General features: G+C 44.8%; 1 protein-coding gene across 2 annotated transcripts; it reads right to left on the bottom strand.

Moving 5' to 3' along the window:
- Positions 1 to 33: 33 nt before the first annotated feature.
- On the bottom strand, positions 34 to 19,792 carry TTI1 (TELO2 interacting protein 1). 2 transcript variants are annotated; one of them, XM_073555270.1, is made up of 9 exons: positions 19,656 to 19,792; positions 13,601 to 15,841; positions 12,337 to 12,504; positions 6,862 to 6,995; positions 4,665 to 4,805; positions 4,320 to 4,524; positions 3,100 to 3,187; positions 2,375 to 2,548; positions 34 to 2,340 (listed from the first exon to the last, which is right to left on the bottom strand). In XM_073555270.1, exons 2-9 carry the CDS (start codon positions 15,837 to 15,839, stop codon positions 2,262 to 2,264), a joined length of 3,228 nt encoding a protein of 1,075 aa, XP_073411371.1. In that variant the 5' UTR covers positions 15,840 to 15,841; positions 19,656 to 19,792; the 3' UTR covers positions 34 to 2,261. The 2 variants fall into 2 exon arrangements, with proteins under 2 accessions (XP_073411371.1, XP_073411372.1); XM_073555271.1 differs by lacking the exon at positions 19,656 to 19,792 and adding an exon at positions 19,532 to 19,647.
- Positions 19,793 to 19,815: the final 23 nt, after the last annotated feature.

The raw sequence follows: 19,815 nt of genomic DNA, 5'->3' as shown, positions 1-19,815 counted from the left end.
CATAGTTTATGGATCTGAAGAGATTCACAATGATTGTATAACTCAACTATTTTTTATTACAAAGTTGCTTTATAAATATTAAAAATAGACATTTTCTGAATACAGCAGTGAAACACACAGAAAAGATCCTTGGTAATGGGAATTCTGCAGGTAATAAACTCATCTGCCCTATTAGATGCTATATAACACTGTAGAACGACTGCTCGCACCATGGATGAGAATAGCACCCATGTATTCACTTTGAACCCGACTGCAATATGGCAATTAACATTAAGGACTGGAGAATCTGATAGAGCTGAAGAACCTTTCGATCAGTTTGTGGTTTTTGTGAAGCCACGGTCTGATCACAAAATGTTCCTGTGCTGAGATAATCTTAAAGTTTGTGCTCCTATTCCCTGTGTAATGGCTGTGTCTCACTGTGCAGGAGCATGTTCGGCACATGCCACAGCTCCTGGCCCAGGGAGGAAACGAGAGGATACAGGCAGGACAGCCCAAAATTGCAGATGGTGCTTTCTGTCAGGTAAAACATTTCGTTGCCTGTTTTATCACAGGATTGAGCATTTCTGTCACGATTTATGCCAAGCTCAGCGTGCTGGAGTCAAGTTAGTGACAAACACTCCTGTGATAAAACAGGCAGGGAAATGAGTTACCTCAGAAAAATCAGCAAGTGCAAACCACTGTTTGTTTATCTATATACGCACTTATTCTCCCGACCCTGGCCAGGAATTGTGTTATGTGCAGAACATGACCAGGGACACATTTAGGGTAAGTTCACACAGGGCGTTTTTGCTGCTTTTTTTATGCTAATTTTCATCTGCTTTTTCCATTACCAGCAAAGCCTATGAAATTTCAGAAATCTCATGCACACACATTGTTTTTTTGTGTCATCAAGATTTTGCTTTTTGCTGCGTTTTTTGGACATGGAGCATGTCACTTGTTTCAGTATTTTTTCACCCATTGCCTTGAACGGGTGCTGAAAAAAAATGCTGCAAAAACGCAGGTATCATTACGTGCTGCTTTTGTTCTGCAGAAAAGTCATGGCCAGTAGGTAGAGACCTCACAGCCAAGAGCTTGGGATGTGGTTAGTGAGGTGTCCATAGTGACAGTGAGCTATTGTGAGGTGTCCTGATAGAGAGCTATTGTGAGGTAGTGTCTGGCAGTAGCCATGTCTTGGTATAGGAGGATGAGCATTAATGCTATGGATGGTCCTACAGGAAGCAGTTTTTTTTTTTCTCTGGGGGCATCAACTTTATTAGCATGCACAAAGAGATACAAAAACGCAGGAAAAAACCGCACCAAGCCCTGCATTTTTGACGCAGCTTCTTTCCTGGAAAGAAATCATGTTTTGCTGCAGAAAGAAAAAAAAATGCAGCAAAAATGCCCTGTGTGAACCTACCTTATAAGATTATCTTAGAACAGGAACATTTCTTTTATTCCAAGAATTATTGATTTAAATCTTCTATTCTTCGTGAAACAACCCCTTTGAGCTTCGTGTATATGCTGGGAAGGGATATCTAGAAGGCTCTATTAAGGATGGCCATACAAATGAGATGGCCATCAGCTGAATATTCGTTGGCCCAAAAGCTCTATCTCCTGACATTACCCATACGCATTACCTCTCTTTCCCTGAAGACTCAAATGCTAGCCCGACCAGAGAGCTAATCTACTGCCTGACGTATGTTCTGTTCCCTAAAACAAAAAGGAGCAGGCAATGAAATTTCAACTGCCAATCCTTCTCTACCCCAACTTCATCGTTCAGGGAAGAACTAGGAGCCCCCACAGACACATCAAGTGGTTGGCCAGTCTGGCCAACTTCCATTTAATGCATATGGTGCCTTTCAGAGACAAAAAAGGATACAAGAGTGTCCTTTTGAGGGCAACAACGTGAAAAAAAATCTCCATAACAGCTGGTTATGAACAGTGGAAGATGTAAAATCTTCTACCTCTCTGATCCATGTTTCGGCATATAGTAGTTGGTTGCTTAGGACGGCAATACTCATTTCCGTTCAGACTATCACACTATTATCTCGGCTACACCAGAGTTTATGATTAGAAAACTTTATATTCGATTATATAGCTTAAACCGCCTCATATCATACATATCACATTTAATTTATTGATGGCAGCATGTCACAACAGTTGATATTTTGGAGTGAATAATCCCATACAGCACTCCTCCCATGGGGAGAAGATTCCTGAAACACCAAGAAATATATGCATCTTAACAAATTAGGCACAGAATGGGTTAAAGCTTGAAGAATTCAGGACCATCTGTCCGTGGGTGCAAAGACTCTGGTGACATCTTTGCATCCATGTAGGACATGGAGAGGATGCCAAGACCGATCAGTTGTAGACCTTTGTTGGGACTGCCTACAGTCCTTGCAGTTGTTGTAGGAGGTTGTAGACATTCTGTGTGTATTCATCGTGTGGTTTGGTGGTCCAAGACAGTGGCGCAAGAGAGGAGTGGGGGGCTTCTGGTGGGTTTTGCCACTGGCATAGATGCAGCCAAACAATGTCTGGATCCAGTTGTGAAACACTAAGTAACGTTCTGCATGGAAAGATCAAACAGGGAAGCGAGTACGGTAAGTGTCCAGCTTTTAGACCGGGTGCATCTCATCACTGCAGGTATGAAATAAAGCTCCTAAGTCTACACCCTCCATATGTAGATGTATACATTTATGCATACTTACTCCTTCTGTGTCAACCTCTTCCACAGGATGAGAAGGTTACCTATGACCAACTGGCTGCTCACGTGTAACCGAACGATGACTTAAGCAGTGTTCCCAAAATCTAGTCCTCAAGAGCCACCAGCAGATCAGGTTTTTGGGATTTTCTTAGTATTGCACATTTGATGGAATTATCACCTGTGCAATACTAAGGAAATCCTGAAACATGATCTGCTAGTGGCTCTTGAGCACTTTAGTTTGGGAAACAGTGACCTAAGGTATATAAGAAGCATTAAGGACACAGCTGGCTGGGTACTGCAGAGGGCATTGCGTTTTCTGGGGCAGGTTTGCTTTGACTGACCATTATAAAGTTAAATTAATAAAACAGACATTACAATAACAGATCCATATTTAAGGGTAACAGGTGTCTCACCTGACTGCAGCCTCCTGGAGCTGCTTGGGCTGTCTGGCACTGAGGTAGAGTGTGCAGGAATCAACCACCTCCAACAAATCACTGTCACCTACAACAAAAATGCAGAAGGACAGATTAACCAAGAAAGCTGACTTACACTTTACTCCTCGATAGACAGTATTGAAAAATTAGGAGATAAAAAAAAAAGACTAGCCTGAATAGAGTACACAGGATAGATGATAACTCATTGATCATGGAGGTCTGATCGCTGAAACCAACCGCAGTTGGCAGAATGGGGAACTTTCATCCCCGTTAGAGTATATGCACTGCCGCTCAAGTCATTCCTCATGGTCCTGCCCAGTGCTGGGCTTGGCTTTTTCCTGCAGCCGCATAAGGAATGAATGGCGAGGTGGTCAGGTATTCCATCTGCTGCTCCATTTTGCATCAGGGATTAAAGTCCCTAAATATCACAACTGGTGCAAGTCCCAGAGGTCCGATCTCCATCGATCACTAAATTATCAACCTATCCTGCGAATTGATAATAAAGAAGTTGTAAGTAGAAGTAGGCAACCTCTTTAACTGGAAAACGGATTTTAAAGGTGGGGGAGGGCATAATCAGAGTTTATTTCTTGCAGCACTCCTTGCTGCCTCAGGGACTATATAGAAGTTGCAATAGTAACTCACATTCTGGAAGGGTTAAGGCCCCCCCATGCACATTAGACCAACGCCAGCAAATAGCGACACATTGTGCTGACAGTTGAATACGTATGAAGTCCCCAGAGATAAAAGATCTGCCATGTCCGATTTTGGATTACCGATCCTTTTGTTCTCAAGGACATAAGTCGCTGCCAGATATGACCGGCAGTGTCTCATAGAGAACACTAGAGCGCCCCTTTGAGAGAGTTGGGAAAGATAGCTGTTGGTCAAACAACGGTTCTGCCAACAGCAACCTAATGTGTACGGGTGGGCTTTAGTCTACAAAACCAGTCATTGTGACAGAAACCACCAAGAAAGCATGTAAAAAGTCAAGGTAAACTTTTAGGGGCATCTCTAGACAGAACTGATTGTGGTTCAAATAGAAATCAGCAGAACTGTAAATGGATCGTTGTACTAGAACATAGACTGTAATTTATGATCAGTACACGGTAAGTAATGCCATGTACTTACACATTTACCAAACGTTTTATACAGATTAGATATGAAATGTACAAACACATTGAGTTTCGTCATCAAAGACTCACCCAACGCCAAATCTACACAGAGTGTTCCCAAACCATCCAATAACGCCTTCTGCAACTTGAAGCCGAGAGTGTGGCTGTATACAGGCCCAGCATGACAGCTGACAAGAGCCTGAGAGCGCAGCGATGTAAGGAAGGCAGGGAGAGCGTCCTTACACACACGCTGCCGGATGAAATCTTTGCACAATGCAGCGAGTAACACGAGCATCTGAAAAGCAGGAGACAGTTTGTAAGGGAGAAATGACAACTTCCAAGAGCGATCTGTGACAATGAGAAAACAACTGGAAATAGAAAACAACGCTGTGAGCTACGTATGTAGTAAGTGGGCGACAAGAAAGCCAGACATACCTGGAAGGCCCGCAGCAGAACCAGCGGCTCATCCTGTAACAGTCTTTTCACAAGACATGGCCAGATTTTGTGAGCAAGTGGTAAGAGAACATTTTCCTGAGATTGAAGGGGTATTAAAGCCAAATGTAAAGTGTCCAATGCCTGCAGAAAAAGAGCTCAAGCTCAGAAATGCCATACATTGGTGTTTGACAGCAGAAGAAATGTAGAAACGCTTTTGGGCTTACCTTAGGCACTTCGGAGGTATAGCATGTTATGTTTAACGCACGCAAATAAACACAACATTCAAAGCTTTCCAAGATGTGGTTGGCTGCGTGTTTTAATTTGTAGACGTTAAAAGCACTTAACAAAGGCTTAGACACAAGCCGCAGAATCTGTACCTCTGCCGGTGCTGAACACACAGCGGCTGCGCAGCAACATAGGCGGAGATACAAGCCGCAGAATCTGTATCTCCATTAGTGCTGAACACACAGCGGCTGAGCAGCAACGCAGGCAGAGATACAAGCCGCAGAATCTGTACCTCCACCGGTGCTGAACACACAGCAGCTGAGCAACAACATAGGCAGAGATACAAGCCGCAGAATCTGTACTTCCGCCGGTGCTGAACACACAGCGGCTGAGCAGCAACGCAGGCAGAGATACAAGCCGCAGAATCTGTACCTCCATTAGTGCTGAACACACAGCGGCTGAGCAGCAACGCAGGCAGAGATACAAGTCGTAGACTCTGTACCTCCACCGGTGCTGAACACACAGCAGCTGAGCAACAACATAGGCAGAGATACAAGCCGCAGAATCTGTACCTCCGCCGGTGCTGAACACCCATCGGCTGAGCAGCAACGCAGGCAGAGATACAGATTCTGCGGCTTGTATCTCTGCCTACGTTGCTGCTCAGCCGCTGTGTGTTCAGCACTGGTGGAGGTACAGATTTGGCGGCTTGTATCTCTGCCTGCGTTGCTGCTCAGCCGATGTGTGTTCAGCACTAGTGGAGATACAGATTCTGCGGCTTGTATCTCCACTAGTGCTGAACACACATCGGCTGAGCAGCAACGCAGGCAGAGATACAAGCCGCCAAATCTGTACCTCCACCAGTGCTGAACACACAGCGGCTGAGCAGCAACGTAGGCAGAGATACAAGCCTCAGAACCTGTTCCTCCGCCGGTGCTGAACACACAGCAGCTGAGCAGCAACGCAGGCAGAGATACAAGCCGCAGAATCTGTACCTCCACCAGTGCTGAACACACAGCGGCTGTGCAGCAATGTAGGCGGAGATACAAGCAACACAAACTCTGCATCTGCTTCCTTGGTGAACACTTAAGCAGCTGCCGCCAAGTTGAAAACGTATGATAGATGCGAGTCCCACCACTGGTACCCACAGCCATCTCAATAATGCATCCTTGTTGTGTTCCGCTGGCACTGGAGAGATGGGTGCACATGAGCAACTCTCTCCACTGACCTATATGGGTACTGTGTGTATAGCACAAATGAAGGAGATAACATTTTCCCTTTGGGTTTAGGAGGCTTTACATAAGTAATGCAACCAACAAGAATAAGTTGTTTCCAAATACCCTGAAAGTCCATAGTTGCACCACTTTCCCGTTGTCCTACTTTGTTCTGCTGCTATTCTTAGAAACATAGAAAAGAGATGTTCTGCATGTGACTCCATACTGCCAAATTATGACAGCGTGCAATGCGCACACTGTCATGATTCCCCTGTATTCGAAGCACGAATGCATTTACGAGATTTGCACACTTGCAATCGTATCATGACTAAAGTCACAGCAACTTTTCTCAATGGCTTATTGAGCAAATTGGCTAAGATTGTAGTTGGCACGTTCCCATAAGAACGTAAGTTGCATCCATGTAGTGGCCCACTCCCAGCGCGAACACAGCGATACTGAGATAGTGTGTGCATCGCACACGGTCACAGTGCAAACTTTTCTTTTCAGCCTAGAAAATCTCTTTAGGGTATGTACACAGTTTTTTTTTTCAGAAGTTTTTGGAGCACAAACTCTCCAAAATCCACAAAGAATTAACCCCCCCCCACACAAATTTTGAGTGAAGAGTTGGAGTGTCTGATGCAAACCCCCCTCAGTGTGAACATGCCCTTAAGCTATTGTTGGTTAAGTAATTTCCTTTTATCCCTCGACATCTTTCCGGTACTCATGTACATGTTAAAAAGTCCTGATTTGAGCTACTGTACCTGAATGCGAAGCTGTGTGTCACTGTGCGACAAGAAGTGGGTGCATTTTTCTGCCACCTCTTTGGTGATCTGGACATGGATGGGCAATGGTGGTTTTTGGTCATCCTTTTCTTCCTCAGAAGGGGGTAATACATCTAAACCAGTAAAGGTAAAAATGTAATTGCTTTTACAGAACACTAAATGACAGCTGTCAAAAACGTATTTTGGGCAGTTCACTTGCAACACAGTGGCACATAGACATTTTTGTAATCAACTGTATGAAAACTATTTACATATCAACTATGAAAAACACAGATAGATGTATCAAAGTCTTAATTAAAAAGGAGGTTCCTACCCATACAGTGACTAGGATGTTATGACCCAACAGTGAATCACCCCAAAGTGCGTTTCACTTGTCCGCTTCCTCAGGGGGAGAGATCTTGTGTGTGTCTGCCTGAGATCTTTTGTGCTTTCTTCCTCCATGACAACAAACTAGGAATTGCTGTTTTCGCGAAACATTCTTCTTAAAGTAGGATCATACCATGCTTTCACATAACTGCCGGCTAACAAGCCAGGCAGTGCAAGCTCAATGATGCATATCATAGGCATGCGCAGGCTAGCCAAGTGGCACTTTACGAGATACAGTGGCATGTAAAAGTTTGGGCACCCCTGGTCAAAAATACCCTTATTGTGAACAATTAAGCAAGTAGAAGATGAAATGATCTCCAAAAGGTCTAAAGATGACACATTTTCTTGCATTTTAGACAAAAAAGATAGTCATTTATTTTTCATTTTAAAATTCACAAAAAGGAAAATATGGGAAAATGCTAAGCTTTGGACACCCTTGGAGATTTGTGTGCAGAAAACTTTGACCAAGGTTTCAGACCTTAATTACCTGTTAGGGTTATGGCTTGCTCACTATCATTTTTAGGAAAGGCCAGGTCTTGCAAATTTCCCAGCAATATAAAAACTCAGCCTCCTCTAACCTTGTGCCAAAAAAACAGCAGCCATGGGTTCTTCTAAGCAGCTTCCTAGCACTGTGAACATGGTGAAGGCCCACAGGGTAGGAGAAGGCTATAAGAAGATAGCAAAGAGTTTTAAAGTTGCCCTTTCATCAGTTTGAAAGGCAATTAAGAAATGGCAGTTAAAAGTAAGGGTACCGTTACACTTAGCCATGCACCAGCGATCCCGACAACTATATGGATCGCTGGTGCATCTCTAAGTGGTCGCTAGTGAGCTGCCACACAGGCAGATCTCACCAGCGACATAGCAAGGGTCGGGGGTCGCTACTTACCTGTCAGACGCGGCGATCCTGACGTCCTCCCGCCCGCGTCCACGCGTTGCTCGTCGGCGCCACAGGAAGCCCAGCAGGAAGCGCCCGACGAGAAATGGTCCAGGACGTTCTCGCGCGATCAGCGATGAGCAGCGGGGGAGCCGGTCAGAGGTAAGTATCAGACATAGCGATATCGCTAGCAATATCGCTGCTACGTCACAAAATCGGTGACGTTACAGCGATATTGCTAGCGATATCGCTATGTGTAACGGGGGCTTAACAGTGGAGGTCAAGATAAGGTCAGGAAGACCAAGCAACATTTCAATGAGAGCTGCTTGTAGGATTGCTAGAGAGGCAAATCAGAACCCCCGTTTGACTGCAAAAGACCTTCAGAAAGATTTAGACTCTGGAGTTGTGGTACATTGTCCGACTATTCAGACACACCTGGATTCAATTAAATTTCAACAAATTCTTGATGCAAACATAGCACCATCTGTAAAAAGCTGAAATTGTAAAGAGGATGACTACAAATGGATGACGATCCTAAACACACGTCAAAATCCACAATAGACTATCTCAAAAGGCGCAAGCTGAAGTTTTTACAATGTCCCTCACAGTCCCCTGATCTTAACATGTTTGAAGTTCTGTAGTTAGATCTCAAAATAGACTAACTGGGAAAAAAAACCCTAAAAATTTTAGATATGAAGGATAAAAATTAACTTTTAATATATCTATTTAAAGGGAACCTGTCACCCCTCCCATGCGTTTTTAACTAAAAGAGCCACCTTGTGCAGGACTAATGCTGCATTCTGTCAAGGTGGCTCTTTTAGTTGGGGTCCCTTCCACCACTGAAAGAATCGTTTTTATAATTTGTCACTCATACCTCTAGTTTGTCCGGGTGGCAGGTCCTTCCCCCCGGACACAGATGCCTCACAACCATCAGTCATTTCCTCCATTCTTCTGGGCTCTGCCTCCTCAGCGTTCAGTTATTTACCCGGCACCTGCGCTGTAATCTTGTTTCTTGGGCATGCGCAGTTAGCGCTGCACGTCCACTGACATCACATGATGTCTTCCTTATCGCGCCTGTGTGGACGTGCGCCCCGAGATCCCGCCCCGCAGTCTCTTCTGATTTATTTACACACACGTGATGTCAGTGGACGGGCAGCGCTAACTGCGCATGCCCAAGAAACAAGATTACAGCGCAGGTGCAGGGTAAATAACTGAACGCTGAGGAGGTGGAGCCAAGGAGAATGGAGGAAATGACTGATGGCTGTGAGGTGTCTGTGTCTGGGGGGAAAGACCTGCCCCCCGGACAAACTAGAGGTATGAGTGACAAATTATAAAAATGATTCTTTCTGCGGTGGAAGGGACCCCAACTAAAAGAGCCACCTTGACAGAATGCAGCACTAGTGCTGCACAAGGTGGCTCTTTTAGTTAAAAATGCCTGGGGGGGGGGGGGGGGGGACAGGTTCCCTTTAAAAGACAAACAACAAACACCCTACACATGACCGTGCTAAGTACACTCTGATAAATTCCCTGAACCCCGTACCTGCATGTCACCCTAAACAGATATACGAGTGCTGGCGCCCCCGCTCTTCAATAGCTGTCCCTGAATGTCCTAGATGTCCCTATGCTGGCGAGTCAGGCAAACAGCAAGTACTCCAGGTGTAGGGGACCATGACAACAGGGTGCTTTAGTACACAGACAAGTATCAGAGGTGAACTGCTCAACACCAATAGAATGGCATACAGATAGTAGATATTATCTTTGTCAGCATCTCACTAAGCTGTTCAAAATATCAGTACATGCAAGACGTTTTCCAAGGAAGAATGGATGAAAATCCCTCAAGAAAGAATTGATAGACTCTTGTCTGGCTACAAAAAGTATTTACAAGCTGTGATACTTTCAAAGGGGAGCTACTAGGTACTAATCATGCAGTGCCCAAACTTTTGCATTGGCCCATTTTCCTTTTTGTAATTTTTAAAATGTAAACAATGAAAATAAATATTTTTTTTCTTCCTAAAATACAAAGGAAATATGTCATCTTTAACTTTAGGCCTTTTACAGATCATTTCATCTTCAACTTTCTTAACTGTTCACCGTAAGAGTACATTTGACTAGGGGTGTCCAAACTTTTACATGCTACTGTAGAGGGTGGCTAGGATCACCGCAGGGCATGTGAACTACAGGTCCAGAAGAAGGTTTACCGTATCTACGTATCAATGGGATTACTCCACTGTCCGATTTCAGTGCAGCTACTAAGTACCTATTACAGCGCTTAAAGTGCTAGTGTCAAATACTTGAGTAATAGATATCTACTATACAATCGTCTAATTCTGTCACGGAAATCCTGCGGCACGACCAATCAGCGCATTCGAACGACGCATGCCCTCAACAGGGCAGAGCAGTGTGCCTGCGCAGGATCCGCAACAGGAAGGGAAGAAGAGGACGGCATCGTATGAAGATGGGAGGAGCCGGACCGCAACACCCATCGGACCGGACCGCCCACTCCGTGAGTATAATCTAACTAATTCTTCTTCTCTTTCAGGTTACATCGTGGGCTTATCTACAGCACTACAGAATGCAGTAGATAAGCCCTTGATGGTGGTGCTGGCAGCAAATCGTCGAAAAAAAGGGTGACAGATTCCCTTTAAGTGCTTTGTGAAGATAAGAACTGAGCCCGCACCATACTGGCATCTGCCTGAACTGCAGCAACTGGAGTGACTTCTGATCGCTGCAGTATAGCCATTTAAGTGCCTCTGTCAATCACTGACAGTGGTAATTAAATGGATGGGCTTGCCACTTGCCCCAGTGCGAGGTAATCGGTGGCTTTGTTGGTCCTCCTATGAAGTAAAGCTTGCGGCTGTGCTTCACAGGAGGATTGCAGTTTCAAGTGATGCAATCAAATAATTGCAGGATAAAGTTCAAAGGAAATTGAAAGATGAAAAGAGAATAAAAAAAAAATAGCATATTTTGCACGCTTGGGTTCGTAGAAGTCTGATATATCGTGATATATCAAAATATTAAAAAAATTAAATGCAAAAAAGAAAATTGAAACACAATAACTGATTTTTTTTAGTTGCAGCCCCTCCCCATGAAATATAATTAAAAAAAACAAAACATCACATTTAGTTCAAAATTCTGTTAATAAAAATGGAGGCATTGGGCACAAAAAAAAAAAAAAAAACAAGCTCTCATCGTTCTGTTGATGGAAAAATAAAAAAAAGCTATGGGTTTCAAAATAGCGATAAAAAACAAAATATATAATCTATATTTCGGATGATACTACTCGTTCCCGCAAAAGAAGACGGAAAAGAAAGCCCTGAGAGCAGAGGGATTTGTAACCTGTGTACTGCTAATAGCTTAGGTTACTCTCCTAGGCAAGGACTGCAGCTCTTCCTATAGAAGTTGTGAGCACTGCTCTGAAGCTGGCTGGGGCCTGAGCTCTTCCGACGCTGCCTCTGCTTGCAATATTGAGCGTGGACAGTTCTTGCCAGCAGCAACACAGCAGTGTACAAGTCCCGATGCCGTTAGCAGGGCCAGAGTTGCCTTTTCAACATCGGCGCATCAAAAATCTGTCGGACGAGCGCTGGATCCGGCTAACTTCAGAGCCGTGCTTACAGGCTGTCAATCAAGAAAAAAAGCAGAGAGGCAAGGGAGCGGTGCTCCTGATGAATGTCAAGAATAATCCATCCAGAGCATGCAATTTTAAACATCTCTTTTTCCAGGACTGCACTGAAACCCAGTTTTTCCCATTGCATTGTACAGTTGGTGCTTGAAATGCAGCTGTCATTAAATACGGTCCTATTATATCTTTTGAAAAAAAAAAAATTGGTACTGCCATATTGCCTCTGCGGGGAAAGGGAAATTAGTTGACTGCAGTATTTTAGGTTCTGTTCACATCATTGCAAAACTTGTCCACTGGAGCTAAATACATGTAGGTAATCTCTCAATAAAAAATTTGAGACAACCCACTATATAGTAAAAAAAGAAACAAAAAACATACATACTGCATGGAGAGAATTTTTTTTCTGTATACCCTCCATACTACAAAAAATACCTATTGGCCTGCGGTTTGCCAGATGAGTCTATGAGAGCTGATGGGTTAATTGGAGGGTGCTTAATCGCACTTGCTAGAAACAAAATTTGTTACAGGAATGGGAATCACCAAATGACACAATATTCTACTGCCTTTTGGGATCACAAATGTGGTTTATAATCACCCGCAGCCTCCTCTTCTTCGACATCTCCTCTTGCTACACGAAGTTGCTCCACATGATCTTGGAGGAACTGTGCCATCTCCCGTGCCATCTCCTTACCACTCAGCTGGGGCTGGATCGAGGTGTGGGTTACTGGCTGAGTTGTAACTTCAGGTACAGGAAACCATTTACCTGTAAAGAACGTGAGAAGCAAAACTACTAAAGGCAAATCTTTCTTTTAATGTAGCTTTGTTTATTAATATCCTTCTTTTAGGGTCCACAGATGTGACCTCTATGCCTTCTCTATATTATTAAAGGGTAATTCTCAAGTTCTTTAATGAGGGATATTGCACATTGATTTTCTGTACAAGCCTCTTGGCATTTTACTTCTGTTCAATTTTCAATTTGATTGTTTACTGCACGTTGCCTTGGTTACTGACCACCATATCATTGGTGACCAGTTTCCTGGCAAGGACTTGCAAGCTCTTTGCTATAGGACAGCTCTGAAGCAAAACGGGTCATTGAGTCCGGTCAGTTTTAGTGCACTGTACACCTCCAATGATGCGGAGGCAGAGCTGCCTCTCCTTCCAGCATTGGAAAGCACACAGTTTGGATCAGCCGCACAATGATGCTGCTGGTTCGCATGAGAATTCAAGCTGGAGCACATTCGTAAGCAGGGAGCCAGTGGTCCGTAAAACCTATCTTGAGACAACAATCCCTTGAACCCTATCCTGAACACCAGACCTAAAATGTCTTCTTATCTTCTCAGCTAACACACCAAATATGCAACCTCCCTGCCTAGTCCAATGCCTTAAGGAGTTTCTTGCCCCAAGAGTGTTAACTCCTACAGTGTGTCTTGCCTCTTCCTTGTGCGCTACCAGTAGCGACTTATTTCTCCAATGTGTTTTTCCCATAATCCAACTCTTTCTCCTACAGGCTTTCGTGTTTCAGAATGTTTCCTTCTTCATATGTCCTCCCTAGTACATTACCCCTCCTTAGTCTGGGTACTGCCCAAACTCAGTACCACCTCATGTTCTCATGCTTTCACCATGCACCAATTCTTAGCCAAATATAGTGCCCGCTCCTGCTCTGACTCCTGACCCACTGTTCTGTACTGTATTCAGCGTATTTCATATCCAGCTACTACACAGGCCTCCATACAATCACCAGTGTTATATTTGCACATACATGTGTACATCGTTATGGACTGATAATGGCAGATTGCATATTTTCCACATTCTATAGAAGTCTGAATATAGATTCTATTACAATTGAATTTGTTAGTTACCTAATCTTGTGACGAGAGAATTGAGCACAGGAAAGAGGATTACAGCTCCTTCGTTCTGCGACTTGTCCAATGCTGGAAGCAGATCCTGAACCAGTTCATATAACAGAGGCAGAAGACTGGGACCGCAATTCTCCAACATGGCATGCAATACACGTGCAGCTCCCCCATGGCGATGTCTGAGACGGCGGAGACCAACAGAGACTTCACTGGCTAAATAGTCTACATTGAGTTCAATCAGCTGGTTGATATTTTTGTATCCACATGCTTGGCTGACATTGCCCAAGGCCACCACTGCTGCCCCACTCACCATCAATGAAGGATCTCCAGCTTTTTCAAGCAGCGGGTAAAGAGTAGATATAAGAAGTAGTCGGAAATTATAGCCAAGGGCCTGGGCAAAACAGGATATTCCCTCCAACTGCAGACAAAGCTTCCAAGCATTAGTTGTCATGTCACCAATTGCTGGTTTTGTCGGACCCCCAACGCGAAGCAGTTCTAACTGATCCACCAAGTCATCTCTGTCCTTGCAAGTAAGAAGTTGCCAATTGGCAGGGTCTGTGTACTCTTCCAAAAGTGGACGGATAGCATCTAACAGATCATTGGCTTCCGGTGACTGGCGAGCTCCATAAAGTGCTTCAATATCAATCCCAGCTGCCCCTAGTACTAACTGATTCAGGACAATCACTGCAGGCAGCCTCTGTGCTCGATACAGACCCAAAAAGTGGTCTGTTAATAAATAGAAATCTCCATAATAACCCAACAGTCGACAGACACTCTGAATAGAAGAAAGAATACGAGGGTCCCTAAAAAAGCGGAACGACTTCTGCTGCATCCCAGCATGAGCCGTGTCCTGCTCCTTGAGAGATGCAACAGAGGAGGGAAGTCTTTCTTCCACCACCTTAACAGAGCATAAGTCTAACTCAAGAGTCTGCAGGAGAGCACATGAAAGGCGCTGAAGGTGAGCAGGAGAGTGTAGAGTAACGTTAAGTCTGTGACCAAGAAGCTGCATATATCCATGAAGACGTGTCAATGTTTGGAGCTTGCCTTGGTCATCCTGAGAACTGAGCAGCCTGGGAAGAGTTGCAGCTAGTGAATGGAGGCTCTCCGAAAGCACTTCTTCAAGAGTCCTAGAAGCTGGACTTTCCTTGAAAACCCCCAACAGTATTTCACGAGTCCTAGCCTTGACCTCAGGTCTATCATCACTCATATGACCTACTAGTACCTGCAAGAAGTTCCCTGCCGCCTCCTCTAATGAATTCGAGCAATGGAAATACAAGATATAAGCAAAGTCCACCAGAGTCAGGCGGACTCTCCAGTCAGGGTCGGCAGTACAATGTTCTATGATTTTATCTAGATGTATCAGTAATCGGCTGACAGAGTTCTTCACCCAAGTCCTGTCTCTGTGCACCATGAGTTCTGCCACACGGCTACACAACTCAGGGTAGACCGGCTTTGTCTGTGCAACTTTGGCCAGGCTTTCATCTGACATTACTGTGCTAACCATCCCGCACCACAGCCTGAGTGCACCATTTGTTATTCTGTGTCCTTGCTTAGGGTCTCCACAGATTATCCTTGTCAATACTGTGCACACTCCAGGAAGGAAGGAAGCAAACAGGTCACCTAGATGCATCTTCTGCTTCAGGTCTGGGACCAGCAACCTTTCCAAACAGTTCAATGCTTCCAGTCGGATCTCACGCGACTTTTCTAGTTCTGCAAACCTTAGCAGCAGAGTAATGGTGAAGCCCATCTCAGGAAGCATGGATGGTTTGTACAGCACACACAGTATTTCATCACGGGAGGATCGGAGAAGAGCATGTACTGCTAACACTACTGCCAGCTTCAGCTCCTCGGGCACTGGCTGATGCGGATCTGGAGGAAGACAACTACACACCTCACTAAACATGTCCTTTAAGGAGACGGAGTTTTTCATATGAGTGATGGAGAGAATATAGGTAATGCATTCAAGAACAGCCTGCGCCAAGCCAGGATTCTTTGGGCCAGTTGCTGTCTTAAGGGAGAATCGCAGGGGGAACAGGACATAGTCCAGAAGATGCTGAAGGGTGGAGACATCGGTAGTAGAAATCTGGGTTCTCAAGTCTTTGACATTTTGCACAGTCTGCTCCACTGTCAGCTTAACACAAAATGGACGAAGACTTTCAAAAGCGCTATGTGAATATGTCTTGGATGCCATGGCTGCCCTTCTGTCTTGTGCTTTAGGGTTGTTCCAAGCAAGTGTGCACATGCCTATAAGGGGCGAAGACACAATTATATGCATGCAATGTAACACAAAAGCCTCTATTAATCTTAATTATTGTCTAATATTCCCCAGCTTATATACTTCATATCTGTAAATGCAATCCTCTTGACATATGCACAGCTGTATAAATCGCTTTCCAGTTCTGAGGGTTTGCTACAATGCATCAGTGCTGTTAAAGATGACCGGTCAGCAGGATTTTGGACTCTTAACTAAAGATATGGATGAAAGGGGCACTTTGAAGCTGAATAAAATGATCATTTGTTTTTTCCATTTTGTCGTTCTTCTGTAATCTGCCATGGACGTTTTCTGCTATGAGGCACAAGTGCAGTGGGGCTGGACCTTGCACTTGGTCTTTTCCCGCCAGTTTGGAAATGATTGATACGCCCTTTTGCTTCTGGTCTATGACTGCCTTTTTAGTGATCTGCCTCCACTGGCCAAAAGAAATCCTGCAAGCGCGGTCCCTGCCGGGGACTGGGTGTGTATAGTGACGTCCAAATGACATAATTAAGATGAGAAACCGATCCATGCATGAGCCGCTCCTGGTAATGGCGAAGTCTGAGCAAAATTTTGGCCAGAGGGGAAAAAACAAGACAGTGACCTGTCAGTCATAGACCGGAGGCAGATAATACGCAGACTGGCAGGGGAGGATAAAGTGCGGGGTCCAGCCCCGCTGCATTTGTGCCTCGTTAGCATAAAATGTCCACTGCCGATTCCAGAAGATTCCAGAAGAACAACAAAACAGATTTCTTTAAATAAATAAAAATATTTTAATCAGTTCAATGTCTTTAGTAAAGAGACCAAAATCCTGCAGACAGGTTCTCTTCAATGGGGGTGGCCAGACGTAACATTTTCATGACCTATCCTTAGGACGTATCATCTGTATCAAATCGTTGGGGGTCTGAAGTTGTTTTAATTCGCATTGGCGGCGACTGAACGTAAAATGAAGCTAGAAATGCACAGCTGAATTTAACGTGTATTAGCGGCTGCCGGGTACTGGAGATCCAGAGCTAAAGATGAGCAAATATATTCACAGGACCATGACAGTGGCCAAAATCAGTATTCTGTGGCCACCTGAAGGGGGCCGAGACGCCCTCCACCCTTGCCAATATCCTCAGTGTCTTTTCTGATGAGTGAGCCCGGCACTACGTCACGCTTGTGTCACACTGCAACAACGATGGCAAGGAGCGGTGCAGTCTGGGCCACAGGCTAGTAACGGGTGATCATCAATACTCCATGCCTGGTAAACCCCTCTAAGGAGTCGTGGTGGCGTGTTATCATCTATTCCCTTTTAATGCTACTTGCTCAGCTGTTCCTGTACCTGCTATACACTTGCAGTGGCCAGCGATCGACAAATGAGGGATACGATAAATAAGGGTCCCTGCTGTTATGCCTTAAAGTGAATCTGGCACAATATTTCACAAAAACCCTGCATAAATTGTTAAATTGATTTACTAGACCTAAGACCTAGTAAGACCGGTGTGTTTACTTTTGGGAATCTATGTCAGAACGGCTGTATAATTCTTTTGGAACGTTTCTCTGCCAAAAAAAAAAAAATAGGCATTTTACAAGTCCATTTTAAGTTCAGGATTGTACAGCTGTTCTGATATTAATTTTCAAAGTAAGTACATCAGCCTCATCAAGTCTAACAAATATATTCAATACCGTACCGTTTTTTTTATTGGGTATATAAAACACATGTTTCCCAAGATACGAAGATCCCTTTAATATAAGATCTGGACTCCAATGGTTCTGCTGGATCACCGGCCGTATCACGGCTGCCTACACTCTTCTCTAATAGCTGCATGTGTGATAATCAGAGCTTAAGCACAAGGTGACTTTCCAGGGAATTAATATTATCTCTGAGATCTGACTTACGTCCCCCAAAGAAAATAAAACCTAGAAAACATATGAAGCACACTTACTAACGCTGGCGCAGTAAGCGCAGGAGAATGGCATCAATCCCAGCTGCCAGCACAGTAAGAGACCCATTCAGATCGTGGCGATGGGGATGTCTTGTGTTGCTATGCAACAGTCTAAGTATATTTAGCAGCTTATTAGCCGACCCTGGGAGCATAACATTACAAAGAAAGCCTAAATGACTGCACGGAGCTCCTAGTGCCTTTTCTTTCACTCCCCATGACGTATTACTCCGTCATGAGCGCACTCCACACGGTACGTTCTGGTTGTGTCATACGACTAGCACCTGTCTCTGACAGCAGTATTCGAAGCCAACTCTAATTGATCCTCTTTAACCACATAAACGTCTCTGACAGAACCATTTAAAGGGAATCTGTCAGTAGTTTTTTCTATGTAATCTGAACACAGCATGATGTAGAGGCAGAGACCCTGAATGCAGTGATGCATCACTTACTGGGCTCTGTTTTACTATTTCAAAAAAAAAAAATCAGTGTTTTAGCAGCCTGAGATCATCAATAGAAGACTGGTTGCCTTTTGGTCCAACCCCTCACCACCACTTATTAGCAGCTCTCTGTCAATATACACTGTGCACAGAAAGCTGCCAATCTGTGGTGTGGCCGGGCTGTACACAGCTCTACATTCTGAGCACTGCTAGATCTGCAGCAAAAGAAACTGTGATTCTATCACTACTGCTGCACCTGGTAAACTAAGTGACACATCACTGGAATCTGGGTCTCTGTCCCTAAATCACGCTGCTGTCAGATTACACAGCAACAGAACATGCTGACAGATTCACTTGAATTGGAGTAATCCCGGCAAGGCATAAGTTTGGGTGCCAATAGCCACCTTGCTCCCTTTTGATGCAATTACTAGTTGCTGGTGGCAGCAGGGGCAGACAGAGCTCTCATCGCTGTTGGGCTTCATAGGAGACCATGATGTTTGCTATATACTGCTGTATATAGTACAAACCACTAAATGGTCGCAGAGCCAAGTCCAATTAATGCCCTAAATATGAAACCCCATGAAAAAAAATGGCAGAATTGCATTTTTTCCCCATCTTCTCTCCAGTTTTCAGAAAATGGTATTATAAAATGAATGGTGACATTCAAAACTACAAGCCCTCATATGGCTATAGCGATAGAAAATTATACAAAAAATATGGCTCATGAAAGAATGGAAGGAGAAAACAAAAGCATAAAAAGAAAAATCATAGGTTGGTAACTGACCACTGGACCTGCTCCAATGGAGCTGCAAGCGGGGGGTGAATGAATGGATGGGCACCCGGGGGGGGGGTTACGACGAATGGAGCGGCACCCGGGGGGTGGGGGAGACGGGAACGAATGGAGCCGCACGGTGGGTGGGTGGGGAATGAATGGAGCGATGGGTGGTGTCCTCCATTCTAATAGGGATAAAAGTCCCCCGTTCTGCATATCAGTGCAGGTTCCAGCGGTCGGACCCCCACAGCAAACCTGTCATTACCGAGCCTATGGACAGGTGATATTTTCTTTTTACCGGATAACCCCTTTAAAGTGTTACAAGGGATTTCCTGAAGTAAATCCATATTAAACATCCACAGGACAGGCAATAGAGGATTTCTGGGCCCCCAGATCACGCATGTGCCAGTTGTGTTCCCCAGTGGATGGACATGTGCGATGCCCCAGTCTATGGGGCTGACAAAGATAGAGCCACCCCTCAGTTACCTGCAGACCAGTCACCCTCCTGCCTGCCATATAATGAGCACATGGGGTCCCTCACATTACCTTCCTATGACTGACCCCACAGTGTTGTGTACTGGTTCTGCGGCTTTCCCACTAGCGTCACCCCTAGCTGACACACACCGTGCACTCCTCCACGGTCAGCTACACACAACCTGCTGGCACTCACCTAAGCCATGGTGCAGTAGATAGGGCGGTTTCACATGTCGGAAGTGACGTCATAAATTCGGCGCCGCGCTTCTGGTATAGAACGCAGTAGTCAAGGAAACGCGTCCCTTCAATTCGAGACACGTGACTCGTAGCGGGGTGAGAGGTCAGGCGGCCATCTT

The sequence above is a fragment of the Dendrobates tinctorius genome, unplaced genomic scaffold (assembly GCF_039654945.1).
Source record: "Dendrobates tinctorius isolate UK_male_01 unplaced genomic scaffold, ASM3965494v1 ptg000223l, whole genome shotgun sequence".
NCBI lineage: Eukaryota > Metazoa > Chordata > Amphibia > Anura > Dendrobatidae > Dendrobates > Dendrobates tinctorius.
Note: the sequence above shows the minus strand (reverse complement) of the source record. Positions and strands in the feature narration are given on the sequence as shown.